Raw genomic sequence first — 27500 nt, 5'->3', positions numbered from 1 at the left:
CATATCCATTCCATTCCTTTAAATTGTATTGTCCCACAGAAAATAGCCAGTTGTAATATTTTTTTACAATGGTCAAAACATATGCCATTCTGTAAGCCGTAAACAAAGTCTAATACAAACAAAGTGTTTATATTTGTATTTATTTTTTCGTTTTAGCAATTACACCACATAGATTTGCCCCCACCGTTTTCTGGAATTTGCACTGTTAAATACTGCATTAGACACCACCCTTCAACACTAATTAGTAGTGTTGTTAAATTAGCCTGAAGGCTTTACAACAAATGGGGCACGTTCAATCTGAAAATGCTGCGCACCGTTTTGCTATGGTAACCTCGAAACGGTGTGAAGGTGTGTAACGGTATTAGTGGTATGTTTTTTTCTTCTTCTGTTTTTGTGGTTGTCAAATGTGTTACCCAATCAGCAGCGACGCGTACACTATATAAACCCTATACCTACCGTATTAAAATGTCATTTCATGCAAAATAAGAATAAGAAGTTGGGGGGAAATACATAAACACGTAGGTCTAAAATCGATTTCAGAACGCAACGAATGGCTCTTGCTCTAACAACAGGGTGCTCAACGCATAGACATATATAGGCTACCTATATATGTCTATGGCTCAACGCACCACCGTTTCTATTTAAATAAAAAACGTTTGCTACGTTTTGTCAGGGCTGAACGCAGCCATGTATTACACTCCTGTTGCGCAACGTGGAACCTGTAGGCCTACGTGACTGGTGAACATAGACCATGCACCCGTTAAATCATGAAATAAGTGCAATTCAGGTGCAATATTGCAAGCGCCAATGCTCATTCAATACGCAAAATTCAATGTGATAGATCGTTGGAAACTACACCACCAATTTTCTTATTTTGAATTGCTGTAAGCAGCCCGTGTGTGTAGCCTGCTAAACGGTGCTCGTGTCTAGCCTATTGTTTTGAAGATGTTTCTTTGAAATGTTGCAGCACATGCCTTTACCACCAGATGGCGCACCAACACAAAGGGAACACCGTCTATACTGTCACTACTAGACTTCAAGGTTTCTCAATCCTGTTCTTTGGGAAAACCGAGAAACCCTGTGCAACATTACTTGGGGGTTTCAAATAGCGATAGTTTTACACTCCTTCAAAGGTTCCTCGTAGGGTCTTTCAATTGTTCAATTTAATTTCCACACCCAGTACCGCCGTTCTTGAAGTCTTGAAAGGTGTCCCATGCCATTTTTGCTAAATTAAAACAACAAAAAATGTCATAAAGGGTTGTTTGTGAGAAATGTATGTTTCAGAGAATGATACATTGAGTCAATATTTCTTTTTGGAACTTGCATTCCATCCTTTAATTCATAATCGATCAGGCTGACATCTAACAACAGTCCTATTCCAGAAATGAATCTGTCTTTCAAAACATCAGCATTTGCACAGTGAATGCTGTTTAATGAATTATTAATATGAGGATCCTTTATGCTGTCATTAATTTTTAACTAAACTGAAATCTAACAGCTTGTGGGACTGCTCTTAAAATGGTTTAAAAAATAAAATCATAGGCTACAGAAAACACATTACACATTTAATGGCGAAGCAGATGCCAGTAGCCTACACACCTTGGGATGTGAGAAGGAAAACCTATTTCAACCAGTTAGTTTTCACATACCTCCCACCCCCCATTGTTTTATCAAATTCACACAGATGTTGTTTTGATCAAGAGATGGAGAATGACCCTGAGCTCAATTTGTATAATTGAAAATGAGGCATATGTTACACCCTCATGATTTCAATCCATGCACAAACACCACAATGAATCTTTATGTAGGCCTATGTATTTCATACAGGTGAGCCTGGGTCTCGTCATGATGACATGCTGTCTCTTTATGAGGCTTTTACATAAGGCCACTTTACTATTCTAATGTGCCTTTGCAGGTTGTCATGAGCAGAGCAGAGCAGAGGAGAATGGTGTGGACCTCTGGCTGAGCACTGCTTATTTAGACACGTGAAGGTGATGACAGCTTCTCATTAAAGACCCTGCAGGGCTCAATGGGGAGCCGTCATGAAACCAGAGGAATTGCAGGCCAAAGACATCGGACCTAATTAACAAACGCCCTCTGAAACCACACAGTTGGACCCAACTTTAATAGGACTTCTCAAGAATGTAGAAAATTCTGCCAGGAATGGATGATTTAGGTCTAAAAATGTATAGCTTGAAGACCTATTGCGGCTGGACTGCGTATGAGAGTGTCTAAGCTTACGCCATGACCTTTAACGATATACGTCTAACTAAACGGCGGAGTGTATGAAGTGCTTCGCTTTCAAACCTGATCGTAAATAAAAGATAAGAGTGCCATGCCGCGTGTAGTCTATTACAGCTACTTACTCACAGTAGGACAGATGGGTGAATGGGGGATGGGCGACAATGCTCATGGGAAGAGCTGAAGCGCGCGCCTCAGTTGCTTTTTGGTGCATCCTGCACGTAGCACCCTGGAAGCACGAGCACGCGCCACTCCTGTGCCTCTGCGAAATAATGTGATAGTCAGCATTTTTCTATTGTATTTGATGCTTACATTTTATTTATATCCCATTTAATATTGGAGGAAGGAATGCCTACATCAAGAGGTGTTGTTGGCAATCAGTTCAGATGCATGGTTAGTATCGTAGCCTATTTATTCGGAGCCTTGAAATTGAACGAGGTTTCAGAAAGGCCTGTGTAGCTAAAGGGCCATCCCTGGTGCGAGAAAGGATGTTGCCAAACTCTTACTACTTACTGAAAACCCAGTGCACGGATTCTCTAGCTTGAGGCTATGTAGCCAATATGTGTCAGTGGGCATTATGTCACCTTTGTAGGTCAGAGATGATCATCACTATACTATAGATGAGCCCCTGATATTTAAAAAGAAAAATAACTGAATGAAATGAAAAATCCTCATGAGAAATGTCCATCTTTGAACCACTGTCCAACTTGAACCCTACGGTCACTTCCCAACCCAGTATATGTCTCAAACCCTTGTGACGTATTCTATTTATTTGTTCTTATTGTGGTTGGAAAGACTAGACCTTTCTCCCTGAGTTGACTATTTAAAAACTCACCACAGTACAAACGCAAGCAGAATTACAGATGAAGGTCAACCAACAAGTAAGCCAAGCTCAGAGTGAGTCTCGAAAAAACACTAAATTGTGGCCTTGATTGTCTCCTCCTGACGGAATAAATAGCCTACTTTTTATATTGACGTCAAATCTCCGGCATGCCCAAGCATGGTCAGCTTTTTTTCCGCATGTAATCGGGTTTTCCTTCGGCTATTTCCGTGTATGTTACACAATCCCCGCCCCACTTGATTCCTGTGTTGTTTGGGGACAGTAGGAAGATGGCGGCTGCTCCGCTATACTGTGTCTGCCGGCAGCCTTATGATGTGGGCCGGTTTATGATCGAATGTGACATTTGTAAGGACTGGTTTCACGGCAGGTATGTGTATAATTGTTTCCTTTAGGTAGAGGAAGAGATTGATTTGTCTACGTTTCGTTGGAGTTCCACAATTTCGGTAAAATCTTGGCATGTCATGTGGTCGAACTGCAATCCTGGGGGTCTTCACGCGTCTTCATTGTCACAGTTACCCCTCTAGGAACTATTGTGGTAACATAAATATAAATTGATTTTTAACATCAAATAGGTTTCAGTTTGATGTGATACGTGGGAACTGTGTAACGTCCCCGTCCTAAGGTTCCACGGGTCTTTACTTTATGGGATTTAATCGTCGCACGTAACATCAACGCTAGGTAAGTTAGCTAACGTTACCGAGTGGCAAGTCGATAGTTGCTGGACTGTGTCAAGTTTTTGTTCATATCAGCTTGTTGGGATATGAGCTGTCACTGAAGAGATTCACGTTTTCTGTTCCTGTAAGCTTCAGATAAGTGTACTGTTATCGGATTATCACTACCGTCGATGCAGCCAAACACAATCATTGGCTACCTACATTTACGTGTAACGTTAAACTTAATGTTAGCTAGCAGGCTGTAAAGGTTGACAGCCAGCTAGCTCACTCGTCAACACACGAGAAACTCGTCCACATATGCGGGTTTCCTGTCTCAGGCAATTGAAAACGACTCCTCTGTTATTGTGATTGCTTGGTTATCTAGTTATGGTTTCGATATGAACTACCACGAAATGTTGAAATGTCATATTAGCTGTCTGGGCTCTAAGAATTTAAAGGGTTCAGACAACCCCACCACAACGAAATCGGTCCATATAACGTTAGCTAGCTAGATAGCTGGCTTGCTAATTTAAGTCGGATAAGTTTGTTCAAACAAAGATTAAGGGACAGCAAGGTTATTCACAGAATATTTCGGTCGTTTTAATGCCGTGTTCTCCAAACGGTTAGTTAAACAGGTGTTCACATGGCACATTTGTAATGTAACATATTTGGGGTTTCTGGTTGGTTTAAGTCGGGGGATTTAAACGCCTGCCTTGAACAAAAGTAGACACATTGCAAACCCCTCTAGTGGATGAGAGAGGAACTACCATTTAAAGGGACATTTTCCCTACGGCACGTAGCCAGCCTACTGCAATGGCTGTGTAGTGTTCGTGATCATTCACGCCTTGTTTATATAGGTAGTATTACAATTTGTTTGTTTTCACGTAAACACATGCAGCTGTGATAGACATCTCATGCTATAAGAAAGCTTTGAGGAATCTCCTTAGTATTGTGTAAATGTGTTGGTTGTTAGAATCTGGGCAAGTCACTCTTCTTTCTGACAGAATTCCTCGTCAAAGAAGTTGTCCCAAACCTCAATACATAGTGTTACACCGTCTCTCCGGCACTGCTGCTGAAAGGCCTTGCGTAAGCACAGTTGGCTGTCACAATAGTTACACCCAGAATTACTGGATTCACAAGTCACAAGACTTAAGTGTGCTGCTTACTAAAAGAAGATGAACAAATGCAAAGCCTTTCCCTTTTCTGACTAATAAGCAGTTGCACATGACCAGCAGGGCTTTGAACCAAATGGGTGTTTCGCCACCATTTCCAAGCTCTAGAACTAGGACATAGGGGAGACCTTTGAAAATTGATGGCCTGCAGACACATGGGAAAAGACCTTTTTCTTCACCTCTGTCATAACATAAGACCATGTGCTTTTCACCCTGTGGAAATCAAAGCCATAATAACGAGAGGCCACTGACTTTTTATGACCTGCAAACAACTCAGGAGAGTCTAGTTTTTTCACCCAATCTTGCCTAGTGACTGCAGGATTGGACAACAGTAACCAGGCATGATTGGATGTTGTTTTGCAGCCTTGCTAGAGTGCTCATCCCTTTCGTTTTCGAGGCCCCTCGTTGTGTGTGCAAGACTGGTGCCACCAAAAGGGATTATGCCGCCTACCCAACCATGGGGCTGTATGATAATCAGCAGGAAAGCACGGGCCCGTATGGGGGAGGCTTCAATGGGATTATAAGCCTCTTCATAGTGGTTGTACACAGTCTGTTCCCTGCCGCGATCTAACACTTGCACTAGGCCTGTGTATGCACATGCAAGGATCAACTTGGTGGCAGATAAGGGTAGGCTTGCAGTTGGCAAGAGCATAATAGGATCCCCGGGGGGGGCGGGCATCTTTGTTTTATTTGTTTTGATGTTTGAATGAGGCCAATGGGCTAAAACTGCACTTGAGCAGATGTGAATCTGGGTACTGTTTGGCCCAAATGGCCCACCTTAGCTAATTTTTTGAGTTGTATTATGGCTAATTTCTTCCCTCTTGTGTCACCTACTGCTACGACTGCTGGAACGTCCTATGTCTGCCACTGCTAGGCTCGGGTTTGGGGGTTGGGGGAAGCTGAATGAGTTGAGACGCATCGGACAGTGGGGAAGATTGATGGCACTACTGCTGAGCCAAGTTCAATGCCCCATCCGTCACCATCCCGCAGGCAGGAAAACACACAAGACTGATGAATGTGTCTTCCTCTTCAGCTTAATAGGGTCGGACGAATCGGGTTACGCATTTGAGTTTCTCTTACTATTTTCTGCCACTGTGCTCTTGTGATTTTGGGACTGATGAGGATATTTATTTAGGGTTCTTTTTGTGAGAAGATGTTTTCTCTCTGTGAGGCCTAAAAACATCAGTTTGTGGCTTTAATCAGTGCTGGATCTAGGGAGTTAATCATATTATTTATTGTCTGATTATGGCTGAAGAGTAAGTCATATATTGATTTGGTACTTGACCTGTCTTTCAGGACCAGTGCATTTGGATATATGTGGAGGTATATATGTATATAAGTATACCTATACCTAAGGTCTTTTTCATTTTTTAAATTTCATATAAAAGTTTTAATAAAGACACATCAAATCACATGGAAGCACTGAAGGACAACCTAGCCATGTTCAAATGTCCCCCAATAGAGACCAGGCTATGTGATGGAATACAAAAATAGTACCCAACTTTAAAGGAGGAGCCTTAGCATGGGTATGTGGTAAGACCTGAGTACATCTGTTATGGTGCCACCAGTGTTTGTCTATGGATAAATAGCCTGTGGTGCTTCAGGGTGAACTTCCTGTGTATAATGTGGCCTGTACAATCTTGCTCGAGTCTGGTTTACTTCCTTCCCTTGGGCTCACATATCTGTCTTGTGTAGCTCCTTTCTGAAGGCAAACTGAAGGTTATGAACTCTGCACTCTTGTTAAGCAGGACATGGTGATGTGGGGACAGGGTTTTTGAGCCCCCCCCCCTTCCTTTCCAAGGCTAGAGAAGGCAAACAAGGTGCTGTCCCAGTCTCAACCAACAACCAAACCTGGCAGCTCTGACACAGCCAGGGCCCACCTTCTTGTGTCCTCTGCAGCCCCGTCACAACCTTTTAATTTATCTGAAAAGTGCCAGCTCAGTAATGAAGGCGTATCGGATCCCTGTGTGGGGGGTTATTTAGCACTTTACACAAATGGTTCGTCACGCCCATTGCTATTGTGTCCCTCTGAGCATCCTTTGAAACAACGAGGCCCTCGCAGCGGGGCTGACTAATGTGTCACTCTGCGTCCAGAGGGAGTTGTGGGGGGGGGGGGGGCAAGGTGTCGCTGCTTTGGAGGCACAAGTCTGCGGCCTTGACGCAAAGCCATGTTTTGCCGGCGTATTTCGCAGTAATCTGCTTGTTTGCAGGTTTGTACTGAAAAGTTAGCCATGACATATTGTTGTCTGAAGTTGATAGAAAAAGTCACAAGAAATTATTGGCAGGATAAATGCTTAACAGTTGTTGAGTCATCTTGCTTGTGTCACTACCGAATATCAGTTGAGAGACTCTTTGTCCGTTATCTCCAAAATGTGGAAGAAAATGTTAAAACTTACGTCACTGTCTTTGCCTGCCATTTTTTTTTTTACCTTGGGTGGCAAAAAATATGACTAACTGTGCTTATCAGAAGAGAATGGATCAGTGTCGTCTCCGAGATGGATACAACAAGCTTTGTCAAAGAAAACACTTTGCAGCTGTGTCAGTTGAGTGTGACGCACAGGGAAAGCCGAATGACTCCGAGAGGCAGTGCTCTCCTCGACTGGAACACTACCTCTCTGTCTTTCTCCTTCTCCCCCGATCCCTGGGCCTGGTAGTTAATCAGCTACACAGGTGACACATTCGCTGACTCGGAGCCCGGCCTGTGGCACAGTGCCCTGTTTCTGGAGCTGTTACACAAGGGCCAGGGGGTAGGGTGTGGATGCATGCGGGGGAAGAGAGTCTTGCTGCCTCCCTAACCTTCCTCGGCACACTCCCTCTCACACGTCACCCAGTAGGCCGGCATGACATAATTGGCCGCAAACTGAAGTCTTACTCTCTCTCTCTCTCTCTCTCTTTCTCTCACTCTGTCTTTCTCTTTGTGGCTGTGAGTGTCTTCCTGAGTGTGCACGTGTGGAAGCAGCAGCAGCAGAGAGCAGAGAGTATTTGTGCTATTGTTTCCGGAGTCTGGGCAGGAAGTGACAGAGATACAGTGAGATGGCCATTGTGTGGGACTGCTGCTGGGCCTTGTATCTCCCTCCCGCAGGCTAGGGGCATTATGCAGCCTCCACTGTCCAGTCATCCAGACTCCCACAGACATTTTCTGTCACAAGATTAAGCATCTCAAGGATCCATTCCAGACATCAGAAATGGATTTTTCTTTGGGTGGGGAATAAGAGGATTAACACAACAATATATAAACGTGTTACAATATCCTAAATGTAATGTAGCCTGCAGAAACGATAGCAGAGTTCTGTGCTGTCTGGTGTATATAGCTCCTGAAGAAGTAAAGTGACATTTAATTGTTGTGCTTTGTCTTATGAGGAAATGAATTTGTAAACGTCAGACTGTCAGACATGTTTTCACTACATATATGGATTTTGGTCCTATCCTTGGGGAAATTAGTTTTTTTTGCAGAGGAGGCATGTATCCTGTCTGGTGTTCAGCATGTTTCGTCATTTTTCTTTTTTTAAAAGCCACATCAACAGGGTGTGCTTGTTAGTGCAGAGGAAGATAAAGGCCCGTTTCCGAGTCAGGTTAGAGACCCTGTGTCCTGCGCCACCACCACCACAGGCAAACGGCTCCTGGGTGTGCTAATGGAGCTGCTTTGTTTCAGTTTACAGTTTCCTGCCATAAGAGGCAGATCAAAGCAGATAACAGCTAGAGGAATTCTCTGTCCCTCCCCCAGAGCAGCTGGAGTAAAGGACAGGCTCTACTTGCTAATTCTGACCCGCTTCCCCCCCCCCCCCCCCTTATGTCCTTAAAAAACACACACTGTCAACCGTTTGCATGGCCTGTTCTATTCCCTCAGAGGGAAAGGTGGAAAGCTTTGATGTCAGTTTTTTTTTTTTTGAAGGGTAGCTCTGAAACTGAGGGTCGAGGATGTGGACAAAATGTCACGTCAGTGTGTTAATCCCACCACAAATGAGGTTTGACTGAAGACACAGGTGCACATCTGTTTGGGCCCTGGTTTTAAGTGGAGGGGTAGCAGAAATTCAGCAGTCTTCAGATGAATGTAGAGGAGAATGTTCTGTGCCCAAATTGATTTGAAGGCAAGTGTTTCCCAAAACAAAACAATGCAATTTCTCATTGAATTTCAAAGATGATTTATTTCTCTATAATTTAGTTCCCCTACCAAATGTCTGTTTGTCTCATGGCTGCTTTATCCACCGTTGGTCCAGTTCTACCAGTGTCACCTTCTTGGTATGTGGCAGATCCTCTGTCTGAGCTTAACTGCTTACCTATTTGACTCACCTGATGGTGGTAGGCCTCTGTGTGGTTCAACATTCCAGTCATAGAGCGCTTTTCACCACAAGTGCACAGTGTGAACAGTGAGCTCAGTTTCACTATTCAGGTCTGTATGATGCGACTTAATACTATGTCGGGCCTATCTCCTAGGCATACAATTATTATGTATGGACACTTGTATGGAACAGACAGTTCTTTCAGGTCACTCAACCAAGTGAACTTTTGTGATTGGCTGGTGTTAGCCTAGACGTAAAGGACTGGTGTTTAGCAGACACTTTTATCCAAAGCAACGTACAGACAACCTGCAGCGATCAGGAGTCAAACCCGGGGTCAACCGCAAGCGGTGACGCTCACCACTGCACCGCCGCGTCTCAGAGCACTGAAGTTTTTTTAACTTCATGCATGAGTGAGAGAGTTACCGGTACATAAATGTGCATAGTGCAGCCACTTGTGTGTGGTGTTGTGTTGTGTTGTGTTGTGTGTGGTGTTGTGTTGTGTGTTTGTGTGCCCATCACTGAAATGGTAAACCAACGGCCTAGTACAGACTACAGATATGTTTACATCCCACGATAGGTTGCATGTCTCAAGTCTCTTGGGGACCCAAGAGAGAAACTGCTTTAATAGCCTTCATATGAGAAGATTATTGGACACTCCAAACTACTTCTATCTCCAGAACCTTGAGGGTAGATAATTAGTTGACTAATGAATCACCGCCACTGTACAGGTTTTAACAACAGGTTTATGATGCAACAGGAATGCCATTGAGATGTTGCTTTGATGCACCCAATCTTGTGAAACTGCACACAGCTTTGCCCAGCAGGCCAAACCATGCCCAAACATCATATAGCATGTTCCACAGGGGTGGAATGTTTGACTTTTTTTTACATTGGAACATTTTCTACATACCAGACAGTCAAGAAAGCCAAAAGAGGTGATTTGCAGTGTAAATTGGGTATTGAAATACAAAAGAAACATACTAATTCCTCTCATTCTGTCTGTAACCAAGCTAGCTTCTGTTGATAGTGCCTTGTGGTTTTTTGGCTTTCTTTTTTCTTTTTCTTTTTTTGGAATGGTTGAGGTTTTGGAAAGAGAAAATAAACACTGCTGTGAAGTGGCTGTAGTTCTCCAAGGGCTTCCTGATGGATGTCTGACGGGTTTCCATAGCGACATGGGCAAGAGTTTCCACTTTTTATTACAGTGTCATTTGACACCAGAGTTCCTTCTGTATTTCTTCTAAAGGGTGATTCAAAAGTCCTATCTGTTCCTGCCGTTTTGCCTAGTTATGATTGATTTAACTCAACCATCTCCCTTCACTCCCATCTTTAAATGCCATTATCTCAAAATGTTGCTATGGGAAGGGCACATCAGATAGATTCAAGTAAAAAAAAAAAAACCCCGCACTCTCAAGCTTGTCTCGTTGCTTATTTATTTGGACCAGTTTATCCACAGACGCATTTCAGGCCGAACAGTCTTTTTCACTCACACTCAAAATCGTCTTTATTTTGAAAGTAGAGCGTGCCAGATAGATAAATACCACTGTGTTCCTTGAGAGTTTGGGTCAAGTAAAGCCTAATTTATACTTCTGCATCCCTCTCCGTCCTCGAAAAAAAAATGGGCGGGCGGGGGCAGGCGGTTGATTCAGAAAAAATTGAACGTACTGGTCGGGCTTATATACTACTCCGACGGCTATGCGTCCTAAAGCCTATTCAACCTATTCAACGCCAGACCGCTGGGTGGGGTAACTACTGTTTGTCGAGCCCGTAGCTACCACATAACCTCTTTATTGGAAGTCATTGATTGTTTTTCTTCCCAACTGTCACTGACATGACACGGATGCTGCTTCAAGACCTGTCGGGCAGGTGCAGTCACATGGGCCTTGGAGACATGTAGCACAGTCAATACTAACATGTCTAATGCTATATATTCACTTGAGTAGGCAAATGTATCTCCATCGTGGTGGTCATTTTTTTGTGAAAAACATTGCGATTTATAACAAAACGATATGCTTATCTTACATACAATACAGAAACTATTATAAAACGATCCAATAAAATGAATACGTTCTTATTTTCTTTGGTATTTTTGTCACATTCATACTGCAATGATCGCTGGGTAACCTTTGAATAACTACAACGCTATGACAATGCACTCATTGGCCACGAGACGGTTGCCCTTGTCAAAAAGTGGTAACGTGAATGTGTCACTATGAAACAAAGCATGCACACTTCGAACAAAATTACCCCCCAAACTCTGAGGACAGGGCCAGAAAAATAAACCCACGGTATTCATCATACATCTTACATCATACATCATGCAGTGTTATAGTTATATCAGACACACAGCAAGAACATGCATACCTCAACATACAGTTGTGGGACTGCGATTTCAACCATGAATATGTTGGAAAAACACATACATTAGCACACTTACTAATGATCATCTGCCAGGCTCTCACACACGAAAAGTTGATTCCAAAACTCTCGAATTTAAGACAGAGTGGACTGACAAGTAGGCTATGCATTTGTGCTGCTTGTGGGCAGGACAAAACCGATGTGTTTAATCTGCAACGAGACGGTTGCCCTTGTCAAAAGTGTTAGCGTGAAACGTCACTATAAAACAAAGCATGCACACTTCGAACAGAAATACCCGTAGAACTATGAAGTAAGGGGCAGAAAATTAAACCCACTGCAGTCTTCATACCAATCCACATGCAGTGTTATAGTTATATCAGAAACACAACAAGAGAACTAACAACTAACAGACAATGGTTGATGGTGGAGCTGCTGGACTAGTTTGAGTTATAAGCAGAGGACGTGCTTGTAGCGATTTGAGCGACAACTACAACAACAACAGAACAGGAGACAGGTGGTACGTACGTTTACTAGATTTTCCGCTAAATCAAGCGTTAGCGTATTCACAATAACTCTCAAAAGTGTGCTGCTAATAAGTACAACGTTGTCGTGCCGATTATGCTCTCACACGCCACCCTCATTGAGGCAAAAGTAATGTTTGACTCAAATGTCTTTCACTGCCGTTTTATGTAAAGTCAGTCATTCTAAATAGGTTCTACACATACATGAAATACATTTCCTATTTAATAGATGCAAAGTAATTATGCTGCCAGCATTACTCCGTAGCAAATTACGTTAGATGTCAGTTGAAGCTGGTTGGAGAAGGCACTTTCAACACCGAGCCACCAGCCAAGAGACCAACAGTGGTCGGGAGAAATGTACTTTTCGAGGGTTTATATAAAATACGGTAGCCTAATGCTGCATGCTGTGCAGCTTTGTAGTTTACCAAAGTCGTACTAAAACATTTTGACAGAAAACAGGAAATGTGAGGTCCTGACATGTGTGATTCCGGAAATGATGTTGTTTGGAAATGATGTCGTAAACTGGCCAATCACAGCCAAGGGGGTCTCCGACTCTCTCCGTCTCTTTAAGAAAAGTTAGAAAAAAGCGTTTGTCTCCGACCAGCTCTCCGACGGCTCTCCGACGGGTCGGATGGGCGGCAACACCTGGGTGAAGGTGTTACCAAGGCGTGCCAAGGCGTGCCAAAGTGTCCCTCTACGACCAAATCGGAGAGAATCATAGAAGTATAAAAATGCCTTAAGAGGCTGTTTTGACGCATCAATGAGAAATACAGGGACAAGCAAGTGCAGGATGTGTTCTATTGCAGTTTTCTTTTTGCCAGACATTCCTCCATGTAAATTAATATATTGCTAATTTTATTCAGCATTTATTGAACAGTTATAACTCATAAACCTTATAAAATAATCAGTAAAAACAAGATGCTCATGTGAAAACAGAAACCAAAACACATCGAGATGAGCAGGGGAAAAAACCTCAACAAAACACAAATTGATTGAATTAAAGTGTACGGGTGTAAAAGTGTTCCGACATAAAACAACTCTGCCTGAGTTGATCAGTATTATGGCCTATAAATGCACTGATCTCTAACAAGCTGCGCTCTTCACTCTTTCAGCTGTGTCAAAGTGGAGGAACACCATGCTGCGGATATTGACGTCTATCACTGTCCCAACTGCGACGTCCAACACGGACCCTCCTTGAGTAAGTGGCTCTCGGCCTGACCACAGACAGCGGAGATTAATTGCCCTCCAGGGAACTGATCATTCTCTGTCCTGACACAGTGCAGCGCTGACCCCCAAAAGTGCCGGGGTCAGACAGTAACTGGCTAATTGAATGGTAGTGTAATCCTTTAATTGAGTCTGTGCACAGGCTGTGGTTATGGGAAGCAAAGAAGAGAAGTGCTACTGTGTGTGTGTGAGAGGGGTGGGGGTTGGGCATCAGTCATTTTTGCTTGGCAATTTCATATGCTTGGTTGGAGGAGGTGGGGGTTGTCAAGCAGTTCATGATTCAAGAGAAAACAAACAGAATGACATTTTAAGGTGCAAGACATTAGACCCTAACATTGTTTAAACTGTAACCTATTGCAGTGAAGAAGCGCAATAACTGGCACCGCCATGACTACACTGAGCTGGATGACGGCACGAAGCCGGTGCAGGCGGGAACCTCTGTGTTTGTGCGAGAGCTGCAAAAGAGGACCTTTCCCAGGTAGGCGCCTTAACCTTTGTTTGTTTATTCAAGTGATTTCTCAGCAGGTCCTCACATCTGCTGTAGGAACCAAAAAAAAAAAAAACTGTTTACCGCAGTGAAATTGATTCTCAATAATGGAAGACAGCTGTAAAAGCGGTATTATAAACCGTGCTTGCATTCTGTTTGAAGAATGTGAGAACATAAAATTAGCAACTCATAAAAGTGCTTGTAAATGTGAAGAAACGTAAACGCTAACTGAAGCAGTGGCCTTCAACAGGACTGAAAGCTGATTTGCTCTTTTTGTATCTGTGTGCTTCAGTGCGGATGAGATTGTCCTCCGAATGCAGGGGCACCAGGTGACCCCAAAATATTTGGAGAAGCAGGGGTTCACCTACCCCATCATGCTGCCGGAATTCGAGGGACTAGGTCTCAAGCTGCCACCCCCGTCCTTCTCTGTCAAAGACGTGGAGGAGTGTGTGGGTAAGGATCCAATCTGAATGTAACCTACTCAAGCTGTGTGTGTGGGCGTGCCTTTGTTTGTTTGCTAGATCTTAGCTAGATATGTATTTAGAATTTAAATGTTTACTTTTAGCTGTTTGCATTTCTTTAGATAGAACAGTGAAGAGAGTGGGAGGGAGATTAGGAGTAGGATCGAACCACACGTCAGATTCGTACTCGGATCCCTGTGGACACTTACAGCCATGTATGATTGGGATGCTAACGCTTGTGCCACAACCCTACCGATGAATGAGTATTTTTTTTATAGCTAAATGTTCCTCACAGATTCTGTCATGTAAGATCTGAGGAAAAGGCTAATTATCTCCTAAACAATCTAACTTAGATTTTTTGACCACTAAGCTCCAAATTGGAAGCAATAAAGCCGAAAGCTCTAACCAGCAGCCTGTGACTGGTGTGTAGATGAAAAGTCTAGTATTGTTCAGCCAACAACATCAATCAAAAGTTGAGTATAATCTAGGCGAAGGGTTGCTTACTTTTCAAGGTCGAAAAGTTCAAGGCATTTCCTCCTCCTGTTGAGGCTCTGGTACATCCTGGCTCTTATTACAGGCCCTTTGCGACCAGCGAGCGTCTCAAATTCAACGCCATCGCGCTGTGTTTTATCTCTTAAGCTCCAATTACACGCCACCCCTTATGCTCCATTGAGCAATAAGCGCCCCTTGTTTTAAAAAGGAGCAGGTGTTGTGACTGGGTGTAGGCCTCATGGTCACAGATCACATTACATTCTTACAGTTTTGGAGACAATGGGTGTAGAGCTCAACCCTCTCTCCCTCCCTCTTTCTCGCTCTCTTTCTCCCTCCCTCCCTCCCTCTCTCTCTCTCTCTCTCTCTCTCTCTCTCTCTCTCGCTCTCTCTCTCTCACCCTCTCACCCCATTTTTCTCTCGCTCAGTGTCAGCAGACAGGCTCCAAGCCCTCGTGAACGGCAGGGACCCTTCCACCCCCCATTGTTGTTTTAGTATCCTGTCACCTGTGCTTGCCAAGACCAAAAAAAGAAAAAAAACGCAATTCGACCCCTCTGGTCTTGGTCGTAAGAGAGATGGCCTGGGATTGGGGTGGAGGCCCTCCCAGGCCCATCTGCGGAGAAGACTATTTCACTAGTATAGAGGTATTCAGTGGTGGCTCGCCCCCTCCCACTCCCCATCTGATAAACTTGATTAGTTAGACATCCAGGGACTACAGGGCTCCATAACGCTTTCCACTGGCTCGGCCTAAGCGCTGCCTCCATCTCCAGCTGTTCCCTGTCATCAGACGCTGGCCAGCTGGGCCTGTGAGTGTTTCTGGCGTGTGTACGTGTGTGGTAGAGTGTGTGTGTGTGTGTGTGTGTGTGTGTGTGTGTGTGTGTGTGTGTGTGTGTGTGTGTGTGGAGGGAGAGTGTGTGTGTGTGTGTGTGTGTGTGTGTGTGTGTGTGTGTGTGTGTGTGTGTGTGTGAGAAGTGGGCGGCAGCAATGGGGGGGCAGGGCGATCACACAAACGCCAGCTGTCCACTCCCTGCTTATTGGCAGCCCTGTTTCCGGCACTTGCTCAGCCCGTGCGTGGTGGGTTTGATTTGCAGCCCTCCAGCTGTGAGCCACAGTGGGCCTTATCTCCAGCATCTGGGTCCCACTCGCCCACCTCCACCTCTACCTTGGTGGCTCAATCACGCGACCCCCCGAGAGTGAGAGAGCCCCCTGAGGGAAGTAGCACCATGGTTTAGAACTAAAGGGCCTTATATAGTACACAAAACGGTCGTGTCGGATGGTTGGACAGTGGGCGGGCGGCCGGATAGTACGTACTAGTTAGCATTTGTGTCCCTTTATAGTACTCCAACGGCTGTGGGTGCTGAAAACAATTCTCTTCCACAACAGTAGGGGGAGTAACGGTTTAAGTCCCGAAAGACAAGCTACCCCATGACGTCTTTGTGCGATGGAAATCGTTAGTTGGCTTTACCTCTCCTCCACAACAGTCAATTTCTACTCTCCCACCAGCTGCCACTACTCAAATGCAACAGGTGTCAGCAGATACACAATATTGTGACTGTGTCTAATGCTATATATACACCTGATAGGGCAAACTTATCTTTATCATGAGAGAATGCGGGGGAGTAAAATGCTCCCGAAGTAGATTACATGTTTTTAACTTCGGGGTTAATTCCCTTTCGTCTACTGCTGGCTAGTTAATACATAGCCTACAGACAGCCGGAAAGGTTAATAAACAGAATGAAATAGCTACACATTACACACTATGTTTTAATAAAACCCACGTTACTCACATACTGGTTAACACTGTTTGTTACAGCACATAAACGTTTGTCGCTACATCCAAACTGCGTCACCGTTGTCCCTCCCTGTATCTGCTCCAGCCGCACCATTTTACTTGCAATGTGAATCATTGCCATTTGTTGCACCTTAATCATTGCCATTTGTTGCACCTTAATCATTTTCTACAAACATGATATGCGGTGTAGTAAACATTCACTACTGCACAAAAACTAGACACGTTTGCAACGTTTGAAATGAAGTAGGTATTCATGTGCAGACTAAAAATCACGTCTCAGGATTTCTGCGCATGCACGTTATTTCGGGTGTCTCAACTGTAACTAATACCACTGTCATATAATTATGAGTTCAGTAAAATACGGAGCAAACACAGTTTTCTACCGTTGTTGAAACACATCTTTAATTGCCGTCGCTCATGCTGGTTCTCTGGCAGTAGGCTACTTGGGCCGGCTCATGTATTGTGATATACAGGGAATAGTAATTAAAGGAAAGGATGTGCGCCTTTGACAGTGGCTGTTATGCATATATATATATGGATATAAAGGTAATGAAACAGGAAACGCTAGGTCCAGAAATGTTAGTTTCCGGAGTTGATGTCGTATGGAAATGAGGTTGTAGTGTGCCAATCACGGCCAAGGAGTATCCGTCGCCATGAGCGGACCGACAGAAATTTTTGCGGGGACACGGAGAGCTGTCCGACGTCTCTGGAGAGCACGGAGAGGGCGTTTCAGCTACCGGAGAAGGCGTTTCACTTACCTGAAGGCGTTCCTATGTGCCCAAAAACGTGTCGTACGGAGTAGCATAAAAATGCCTTAACGGCTAGCTCCAGGCTCTGCAATTAAGCAATTCCATTTACAGTCTGTAGTTAGGGAAATGGAGTCTAATTTGGACTTTGCACCATAAGATTTGTTTTACCATAAAGTATTACCTCCAAAAAAAAAACTGTGAGAGAGAGTGTGAGAGTGTGAAAATAGCTTATTCCGTGGTTCAAGATGCCGCAAGGCCATACTTTATTAGAATACTTGAGCTCGCTGGTGTTTTCTATTTGGACACGCATCACAAGAGTAGATGCTGTGGGAGGAAAATATAATTCCCTGGGCTCTCGAGCTATGTAATCATTAACATTTATGTAAACACAGTATTAAAAAACAGATCCAGAAACTTTCGAAAGAGATGTGCATCTTGGCCTGACAAGTATTTTACATGTACAGTGGAAATGTTAGAAAGGAGTGCTAACCTCACTTACAATAGCTCAAGGATAGTAAGTAAAATCAGCACTTTTGATTTTGCAGGGGGGGACAAAGGCATTGATGTCATTGACGTTGCCAAACAAGCAGACAGCAAAATGAAACTCAAAGAGTTTGTCAAGTATTACTACCAGCCCCAGCGACCAAAAGTGTTGAACGTCATCAGCTTGGAATTCTCAGACACAAAGTAAGTCTTCCTTCTCTTCCTGCTAAATTAATGATGGTCACTGTTGTTGGTAATCAGGAATACAATGTGAATGATTGCCCCCCCATCCTTTCAGGATGTCTGACTTGGTGGTGGTACCGGATATCGCTCAGAATATGTCCTGGGTGGAGAACTACTGGCCGGATGACTCCTTCTTCCCCAAGCCCTTTGTGCAGAAGTACTGTCTGATGGGGGTGAAAGAAAGCTACACGGACTTCCACATAGACTTTGGGGGAACGTCGGTGTGGTACCACGTCCTTTGGGTACGAGTTTTAGAGGCCTTTTTAGATCTACGATGGCTAGCGGGCTGCTTCCTTAAAACTGTAATGCATTCAAACGTATTTAAGTTGAGACGTTTATATAAAACAGTCTGTTTATGTACGCATGCCTCTGCCTGTTTGATTCCACATGCATTGAAAGATGTTAATTTGTTCCCAAGCTGCAATGCATGAATAGCTCCGTACTTGCAGGTAATATTACCCGTCAGCGTAAAGTCATCTTACTAACTGGTGTTTTTGTTCCCGTGACCTCTGCAGGGAGAGAAGATATTTTACTTGATCGAGCCAACCCCGGCAAACCTTGCACTTTATGAGGCGTGGAGCTCCTCTGTCAATCAGAGTGAAGTATTTTTCGGGGAGAAGGTGGAGAAGTGCTACAAGTGCGTGGTGCAGCAAGGAACCACTCTTCTCATTCCCACAGGTAAGAGATTCTCCCCCCAGCTGCTCGGATACCCAAAGCCCAACAAATGCTCACCTCTGCCTGGGCACCAGTTCTTAGATCCTGGGCCTTGGTGTTTGTGGTCGGAGGCCTCGCTTGACCCATTGAATGGAAAATAGTTTCTTGGAGAGAGAGAGAGAGAGCTAGATTCAAAATCATCAAGGCAGGCCCGAGTCAAAAATAATATCAACATTTTCCCAGGGAGCTTGCCAGGAAAATCTGGCTCAGTGCTTGAGGAGGGTGATGACCCCACTCATTGCCAAGGGAATGAGAAACAGGGAATCTCTGCCAGGCAACAGTGTAAACACAACAGGCCAATTGGACTGTTACTGTATTTTAGACGTGTCTCTGTGGAATGAACACAATCAAATGAAAGGCTGGCCAGGTTGGCCCAGCAGCTCTACACAAAAAAGCCCAATCACGAGTGTTGTAAACATTAGATAAGGTACTCAAGGTGTCGCGTTACAGCAGCCGTCCTTATCACAGGTTGGGAGGGGAGCGTAGGTTTGTGCTTGGGGTGCAAGTGAAGGGCAAGAAACCACTCAGGCATAGATCCTTCTGGCCTCTGGCATCGGTGTCATTTAGAGCATCTGGTTTCTCTCGCCTTCTGTAACGCTTCATCTGAGCTCCCTTATCCAGAACCCCTCTGTTAACGCCAAGCGCCTGTAATCTGTGCTGCGTCGGACAGAACGGGAGCAAGATATTGATCAGATGGGCTGTTGTGGGTGAATGTGTGAACAGACAGTGATTTATTTTTTTTGGCATCTGCTGACTGTGTTCCTCTGCTGCCCCCTGCAGGATGGATCCATGCCGTTCTCACCTCTCAGGATTGTATGGCATTCGGAGGAAACTTTCTTCACAACTTAAACATTGGCATGCAGCTCAGGTAGGCTTTCTGCAGACCCTAACCTGGGAACACCTAGAAGCCCAAATAAGTAAAAACATTCAGTCGCGTGCACAAGAATACAACTCCGTGGCTCCAGGTGGGTGAATAACACCTAACATGATTTTGTATCTATCCCTCAGGTGTTATGAAATGGAGCGACGTCTGAAGACCCCTGACCTCTTTAAGTTCCCCTATTTTGAGGCCATCTGTTGGTATGTGGCCAAGAATCTCCTGGAGACATTAAGAGGTAAAAAAAAATACACCATTTTTTTATCAGTTTGTAATTGATAATCTTAGTGGTCTACTTTTCATCAAAGGACTACATTATTATCATCATCATCAGGTCTCTAAATCTCTGCTTATGTATTGTGAGGTTTTAATGCTCAACCATTTCTCCTCAGAATCACGAGAGGATAACTGTCTGCCCCAAGCCTACCTTGTGGAGGGGGTGAAAGCTTTAATCAGTGCACTGAAAACATGGCTGAAAAGAGAGGTATGACAACCGCCCTTCTAAAGACTATGCTTGAGCAACTGTGTCCTTGATGAATCAATGTCTGGTCAGTATCACATCACAGTCCAGGTGTGGCGTATGAATTGGGATGCATTGCATTCCTGTTCAGGAGGAAGAATACTAATTGAAACAACGCACAGGCTCCTCACTGTTCAGTGTGTATGCTCTCTCTCTCTCTCCAGGTGACAGAGCCCACCAGTGAGGTTCCTGACCATATCAGACCCCACCATCTCGTCAAGGAGCTCACCAAGGAAATCCGCCACCTGGAGGTAGGTCACCTTCTGCAGATAAGGCCAGTGGAAGAAGTTGAGTGTGGACACACCAGGAGTCATTGTGTGCGTTGTGACTTTGAAGGAAGGATCTTAGCTATACGCCTAAGTTTGAATTGAACCAAAACCAAGCTAGACAACGTGGTTGCTTTTTTGGGAACCAGTTTTCCAGGATTAAATTCCATCATTGGTATTTAATCAAAGTATCCCATGGTCCCTTATGACCTTCAGGAGGACCAAGGCAGCGGTGGTGGACACAAGCCAATGAAAACTCAGGGAAATGGGGGTTGTCCCCTGACTCGCTCCACGTTAGAGCGTGGTTGCCATGCCAGGCGGGCTGCCCGGAGACTGCGGGAGCAGCAGCATCACACCCCAAAGCTGCCCTCCAACCTGGACGTCCTGGAGCGGCACACTCGCGACGTCCTGAGGAGGCTGGAAGTCGGTGCTCTGGAGAAGGTGAGTGGCATTATGGGATGGCAGACAAAAGCTGAGGGGGGGCAGGGTGGGCAGGGCGGGGCGTACTATATGGAGGGTGGATGTTGTCTTGGAAACGGTTATACTCACTAATGAATATATCATTGTGGAACGTGTTACTTTTGTAACATCTGCCCCATCGCTCAATGTGTTTAGGAGTTGCCAGAAGAGCTGAATCCTCTGACATTTCCTCAAGGTGTTGAGGTACTGGGCAGCTAATTTCACAAAATACATAACCCAATGAAAGGCACCTGTGAGCTACCTTAATTAGATCCAATTTGTTTTCAGTGCTGGGTTGGAGGGAACACAGGACTTGATGATTGAACATCAAGAGTGCAGGAACTGCCAGATGATGATTGCCTTATGGCTCTACTGGCAATCAATGAGAAATGTTTGTGTGATTTGATCCCATTAATCTCTTAACTCCATGTCTTGTAGGATCCAGACTTCAGAGCAAGAGAGCATGGGAAGTTCAACAAGGTCTCCATGGCATCTGCAGTCACGATCGAGAGGGGCCTGGACAGTAACTTGCACTTGGTGATGAGCAATGGCAGAATTGTCAGGTGCGGTAGACCTCCTGTATGTACTACTGAAAAATAGTGATAACATTGATGAGGCAACAGCAACAAAGTATACATCTTTGGACACTGCAAGACGGCATTTAACGCATTGGTCCATGCATTAGTCTCTAAGCAATGTTTGGTGCCAGTCTTAGTCTTCAGCAGGCTTGTTTTCATAACATATCCTGCCCAGAAAGGATCTAAAGAGCTTTAGTTGATCAAAGTGTCTGAAAAGTAATGGTCACATGCTATTTCCTCTACTGGAGTTACCCTGAAACTAAAAAAAAACCTGTGTCTTTGTTATTGAACAGAGATCAGCAGCCACGTGGTTTAATAAAGACTTTGGTGAAGTCTGAGTGCGGGACTATGTTGGCATGCCAACTAAAGCAGGTCAAGACAGAAAAAACAGATTCGGATCAAGAGCAACAAAGCTCCAAAAGAAAAGGTAAGAAAACAAAAAAGCTGATATTGTGACCAATGGTTTGTTAAAAGGTACACTGAATTCTTGTGGTTTTCTGATACTCACTGTGCCAAGTGATGAGTTATTGTACAAAATGAGCACTATCGTGAGTTTCTTGTACAAAATGTGCATTATCTTTTTGTAACAGAACTCAGGGGAGAAACGTCTGGTGTTTCGGATACCGAGTCGGAGGATAGTGGAAGATCAGAGGTACTGACTTCACTTCTCATCATACGCCTCCCTCATGAGACCAGTAACATTAGGCTTACTCTGTTATTCATTTGAAATAATACTAACTGCATTTCTTAATCGGTCACTTAAAAACAGAGGGATTCCTCCTCCTCTTCCTCCTCATCCTCGTCGTCGTCTTCCTCCTCGGATTCCGAGAGTTCGGAGGATGAAAAGGAGGATGTGAATGGCTCAGCGGAGATGGACTCAGGGAGCACGACGGGGCACCAGGCTAACACGAATCACAATCACAAACACGGGCCACTCAAAAGGTAAAGCTGCAAGTTCATGGTATTGTGAAGTGACCAAGCCTTTTCACTGTCCATTTTCTGGCCATTGAATGCTAATAGAATGGAAGAACCAGGACTGTTGCACTTTCATATAGTTTAACCTTGACCTTAATGAGGACCCAAGCCAGTTATGTTATATTATAGGTTGTGTCAGCTATAATCTAATCTCTTGGAGCTCTAATCATCATTCATAATGATTCAGATACTTACACAATTTGGTTAGCCTTGGAGATAATCAAAGGTCTGCGTGTGTTTCCACGTCTGCAGAGAACGTCCTACCTCACCAAGCACAGAAGAAGCCATTCAGGGCATGCTGTCTATGGCCGGGTTGCTTTACCCGCGACGGCCTGAAGAGGACGGCAACTCCCAGGAGCCGTGGTGGTCCAGTCCGGCCCTCCGGCAACCGCCATCTGGCCAGGAGAGCAAGGGCTTCATGGACAGTCAGGGCAACAGTAGCAGCGAGGCCTGGGACCATCACGAGCTCCCTCCCAGCCCCTTGCGCCAGGGGGATAGCCCCAGGGGGGATTTCCAGTACCGCGAGAGCTCCATGTCTCCTCCACATCCCTCCAAGCGACACGCTTCCGACACCCCACCCATCAGTAATCAGGCTACAAAAGGTATGAGGCTGGTTTGGCTTCAGCTGCATGTGTTTTGCTGTTTGCTTATACCAGTGTGGCGCCTTTTTGTAATATTCTCTTTGTCAAGTCTTGAAGGACTTGCATGGTGGCGTCATCCTTTAGCTCAGTGAATAAAGGATGCTGCTGTAAAAATTGGCAAAGTTTTGGACTAAATTCCCAGAGAGAAGAAGCCATGATAATTTGTGTAGCTTGCAACTATGATATTTCTAATTTCTACAATTCATTTTGGCCGTTTTTCAGGCAAGCGTCCGAAGAAAGGAATGGCAACAGCAAAGCAGAGGCTGGGGAAGATCTTAAGACTCAGCCAACACAATCGCCTCTTCGTGTAAAAGGAGGATTAAGGAGGAAATGGTCATTGAGAAGAGTGCTGCAGTCTTTGGGCTTGTAATGATCCGCTCCTCTTTTGGTTTTAACGTACAGAACTTACACATACAGAAGCCACGAAAGCTACGCCTAGAGCATGCGCAACATCAACACACCACACGCACACAAACACACTTGCACGCTCACTGTGCATGCTTATGAGACAGGGTACTTTTGATGGAAGCAAGCACACTGCTGAACCTGTTAGACATCCAGAAGGTGGAGGATTTAAATTTAAAAAAGAGAGGATATGTTCTCGCTACTGCAGGGACTGCGGGAAAATTACAATGGTTGTGAACTTTTTTTTATCATTCATGAGCTCCTCAACAATTTTTGCAGAGAATAAGGAGTCTCCTTCCACATTGGCATCGTCGTCAGAGCAGTTGCAACCAGCCTGTATTGAGTTTTTTTGCATTTCTTTTTTTACCCCTTTTTTTGGTCTCCATGCTGTTGGAGCTTCCACTGTAACCCTACCTCCATGAATCCCTGTAGCGCCCGAGGTGAGCGAGCCTCGTGCTTTTGAGGTCAAGGACAATCAAGGACAAACTCCGCACGGAGGACAGGCTGTGTGGCCTGTTGAGGTTTAACACTGGGGTGGGGGAATCACCTAGTTGTGAGGTTGGTCTCTCTCACTTTCTCTTTCTTCCTTTTCCTATCTATCGATTGAACTTTACATCTGTCTATTTCTATTTCTCTACTTCTTTCTTTACATCTGTCTTTACTCTAGATAGCTGTCTACCTGTCTCTCTTTCTTTACGTGGGGTCCTTCTAGACCTAGAGAAGGGAAAGGTGCTATGGTGATAAACTGGAAATTTCTTAATGGTGCTGAAAGTTTGTATGTCCTACGTGTGTCCTCTCCCCTGCCCCTGTCTGTCACACCAGCAATAATGACCTGATGTTGCGAGTGAAGTGAACTTAGGTCCGAGAAGGCATTCTCATGCAACCAGTCTTCCTCTGATCGCCACTAATCACCTCTTTTAAATAGAAGTACAAGTAGTTTGTACACATGTATTTGATCACAGCTGCAGTCTTTTACATTGTTGGAACGCCCCAAGTTTTTTTTTAAACTATCAAAGCCATATGTTTAATGTCTAATGAAGCAAAAATGCAGCTCAAGTGACACCAACACAAAACCATAGATGAGTGTTGTGCTGCCTCCTATTGGTCAGAGGAAGACATGATGAGATTGCCATCTTAGTATGTGTAGGGTAGGTGTTTGCTTGGTTTAAAGGCATTAGATGATGTACAGGGATGGATGAATGATAGAGTATCTTACTTAATTTATTTGCTTCTTTTTGGTATCTGACTTGATCATTTTCTTTTGATGGCTTTTCAACTGTGTATTTATTAATAATTCCTGAATGCATCCTATATTCTCACCTCCACACTGTACAAAGTATTTTTTTGTAAATGTTGATATTATTAAACAGTTTACCTTAGCTCAACCTTGCACCACACTAAGTAAGTTTCCTTGACATTTTAAATGCCTGGTTTGAGGAGGCATTGGGTATTGATTGGGCAAAACTGCAGCCAAACCTCATAAGGTCTCAGTTGCCTCACTATCGTGCTAAAAAAAACTATTTGCATTTTCTCATTTTTATACCACACGTGTTACAGAGGGGTACATGACACATTTTGAATTGATTTTCATTTGTTTAAAAAGTCTGAGATGCAATGTTATCTTTTTGTTTGCTTATTACTGAATTTGAGAATTCCAAGTGATTTGATGAAATGGTATGGTGCCTAACTGCTAAGAGGGGTCTGCAGTTTGTCTCAGGGAACGAATCACAGAGCTGACATCTGATTTCATCACCAGCAATATCCATCTGTGTCACCATGGTTTCAGCAACAATGACAACGCTATTTGCTTACTTTACATATACAGTTATGATTTTGATCCTGAGCCAAGTTCTTGATAGAGTACTACCTAATGACCATCTAATTACTTTGAGGGATAGTTGCTTTCAAACATTTGGATGGCTCATATGAAACTTAAAATTGTAATTTCAAATAGAAAAGGTTAACCTAGATAGCGTGTGGTTGTAATTTGACCAAATATTAGAGCAAATCATAGAAGTACCTCATTGTAAGTATTATTTGTGATTGCATTACAACAGGTTGTATGTTCTGAGTTGGGAGGCTTTTACGTTTGAGAACCCTTTTAACTTTGTTGGTGAGTGGAAATGATATTCTAGCAGAACTAAGATAGTAAAGCGCCTCTATCTGAAGGACATGACTGATGTCCCTTTCTGATCTAGATTTAAATCATAAAGATGTAATCTTTGCTACTGACTGTTGGTCTGTGTCTCCTGTTCGTAGTCAATGAACGGAGACCCATTTGATGTAAGCAAACTACTAGTCTACTACTTACAACAATTATACATAATAGCAATGGTGATTTTAAGCACACCATTTCTTTAAGCTTTAACACAATCCCTGTCCTGACAATAAACTAACTGGATTAGCTGGAGCCATGTTTGACTTGTGAATGCAATGGCAATTAAACTTCCCATGAAAAGACTCTTTCACCATTGTAAATCCTAATCCCTGACAAACATTCTTTGTTACCCTGTTTAGAAGTACAAACCACTTAGATAAATGTCCTTGTCAGAGTCCACGTCACATTTACACATATTTGCAATTAGAGGTGCTAGCCTGCCGGCAGGGTTTTGCTCATGCCTTCATAGTGACATGTACAGTATTTATTTGGCTTCATATCTACTTCACATCACAGTTGTGGTATGGAATGGGTCACTGTGTTTGAATTTATAGATTGGAACTGATTTCAATATTTTCTATGTGCTTAGTAATTTAAAATATAATCTAATGCAATGTCAGTTCATTTTGAGAAATGGCCTGTAAATATTGAAAAAAAAAAAAAAGACAATTTCTTTTGTGTATGAACTGTTTTGTTCTTTATACTAGCTTTGAACCAGATTTCAAGTGGCAAATAAATCTGTTTATTAAGTCAAAACAATGTTATGCACATGTCAGCTGTTTCTTTCATCACATCCACGTTCTTAGGTTGAAGGAAGTTTGTTATGGTGAGAAACCTGACTGTCTATTTACAACACTGACTTCAGAATCAACCATTCAGGGCATTCTTGTGCTGCAGATCACAGGGTGGAGGGGACCTGCAAATAAACAACACAAAATCATATGAATTCACAATTTAATTCTACATTGAGGTGTTTCTAACACTATGAAACCGTGTGAGGTTTGTGTCAAGGTTCTGAACTGAGTTGTTAGTAAGTCATGTGCAACAGGATGGATGGAAACATATTCAACTCAACATCGTCAAATGGCTTGCAACATCTAGGTTGAGCTTTTTTTTTATTTGGTTGGAGGTTTCTTAATAGCACTAAATTATAGCCAGAAGAGTGTAGGGTGTGTTTGTAGTATAATATTGACTTTTTCAGATCACTGACAATTACTGCATGAAGTACCAGATTTGCTGTATTACACATTTGATGGCACAGTTTCTCCTTAATAAATGTGCACCCGATCATGCATCCCACTTAGAGAACAAAGTGGCCACAGTCATATTAAAAGCCAGACATCACAAAAAAGGAAACTGTTACAAAAACTAGAATAGAAAAGCCTTTCTTGTCATTGTATTTGCATACAGCAAAATTTGGAAGTACTGTGAAACCACTGTAATTTGAAGCATTACGTCTTGATGTGATTTACCTTCCATTCCTATTGTAACCTGCACTGCTTACAACCACCTTAACAACTCCATGACCGGGACAAGACTCACCTGAAAGTCAGCTTCACTAATATGGAGGAACCTCACTCATCGTCAGCGGGGATTCCCAACTCCTCATCTGTCCACGCAGAGGTATCTGGCCATGGGAAGTGACCCTGCAGAGAAAAACTCAAGTTTAACGACTAACCTCACAATATTTGTTACCAGGTAACAGAGTAAAACCCTCGTCCTACAATTGATGACAGATCAACAAAGTAGTGAGGAAAGTAAAAACAGTTCCAGGGTAAAAGTAACAAAAGTCTAGAACTCCTGTCCCTAACCCTACCCATAATAACAAAAACTTAAATTTTTGGTTACTGAAGTTCATCCCAGTATACTACCATGCTGATATTGCCTGCTGACAATGATGCATACTGTTTACAAGC

The 27500-nt window shown here is 43.7% G+C and overlaps 2 protein-coding genes across 3 annotated transcripts in view; one reads left to right on the top strand and one right to left on the bottom strand.

The window, feature by feature from the left end:
- The first annotated feature begins 3320 nt into the window (after nt 1–3320).
- Nucleotides 3321–26156, top strand: LOC308375655 (lysine-specific demethylase 7B-like). Of its 2 annotated transcripts, XM_080851833.1 has the most exons (19): nt 3321–3449; nt 13176–13261; nt 13648–13765; nt 14067–14227; nt 17811–17952; nt 18047–18233; nt 18507–18669; nt 19486–19573; nt 19714–19820; nt 19975–20066; nt 20267–20353; nt 20585–20809; nt 20984–21031; nt 21266–21390; nt 21699–21832; nt 21996–22057; nt 22175–22347; nt 22633–22982; nt 23244–26156. In XM_080851833.1, the coding sequence occupies exons 1-19, from the start codon at nt 3352–3354 to the stop codon at nt 23330–23332; spliced, it is 2535 nt and encodes an 844-aa protein (XP_080707959.1). In that variant the 5' UTR covers nt 3321–3351; the 3' UTR covers nt 23333–26156. The 2 variants fall into 2 exon arrangements, with proteins under 2 accessions (XP_080707959.1, XP_080707958.1); XM_080851832.1 differs by lacking the exon at nt 20984–21031 and having other exon boundaries at nt 3345–3449.
- A 147-nt stretch (nt 26157–26303) lies between these two features.
- ndufb2 (NADH:ubiquinone oxidoreductase subunit B2) overlaps nt 26304–27500 on the bottom strand; it is a 2099-nt gene continuing 902 nt past the window's right edge. Inside the window, exons 3-4 of the mRNA XM_080851834.1 lie at nt 27127–27230; nt 26304–26500 (exon numbers count right to left, since the gene is read on the bottom strand). Coding sequence (XP_080707960.1) covers nt 27159–27230 — 72 coding nt within the window. The 3' untranslated portion in view covers nt 26304–26500; nt 27127–27158. The remainder of the gene's footprint in view (nt 26501–27126; nt 27231–27500) is intronic.

Source organism: Sprattus sprattus, assembly GCF_963457725.1.
Source record: "Sprattus sprattus genome assembly, chromosome: 14".
Classification (NCBI taxonomy): Eukaryota; Metazoa; Chordata; class Actinopteri; order Clupeiformes; family Clupeidae; genus Sprattus; species Sprattus sprattus.
Note: the sequence above shows the minus strand (reverse complement) of the source record. Positions and strands in the feature narration are given on the sequence as shown.

Coding starts and splice junctions, on each gene's coding strand:
- LOC308375655 (XM_080851833.1), top strand. CDS start 3,352: ATGGCGGCTGCTCCGCTATACTGTGTCTGCCGGCAGCCTTATGATGTG. Junction 13,766..14,066: donor CAAAAGAGGACCTTTCCCAG/GTAGGCGCCTTA, acceptor TGTGTGCTTCAG/TGCGGATGAGATTGTCCTCC. Junction 19,821..19,974: donor TCTCCTGGAGACATTAAGAG/GTAAAAAAAAAT, acceptor ATTTCTCCTCAG/AATCACGAGAGGATAACTGT.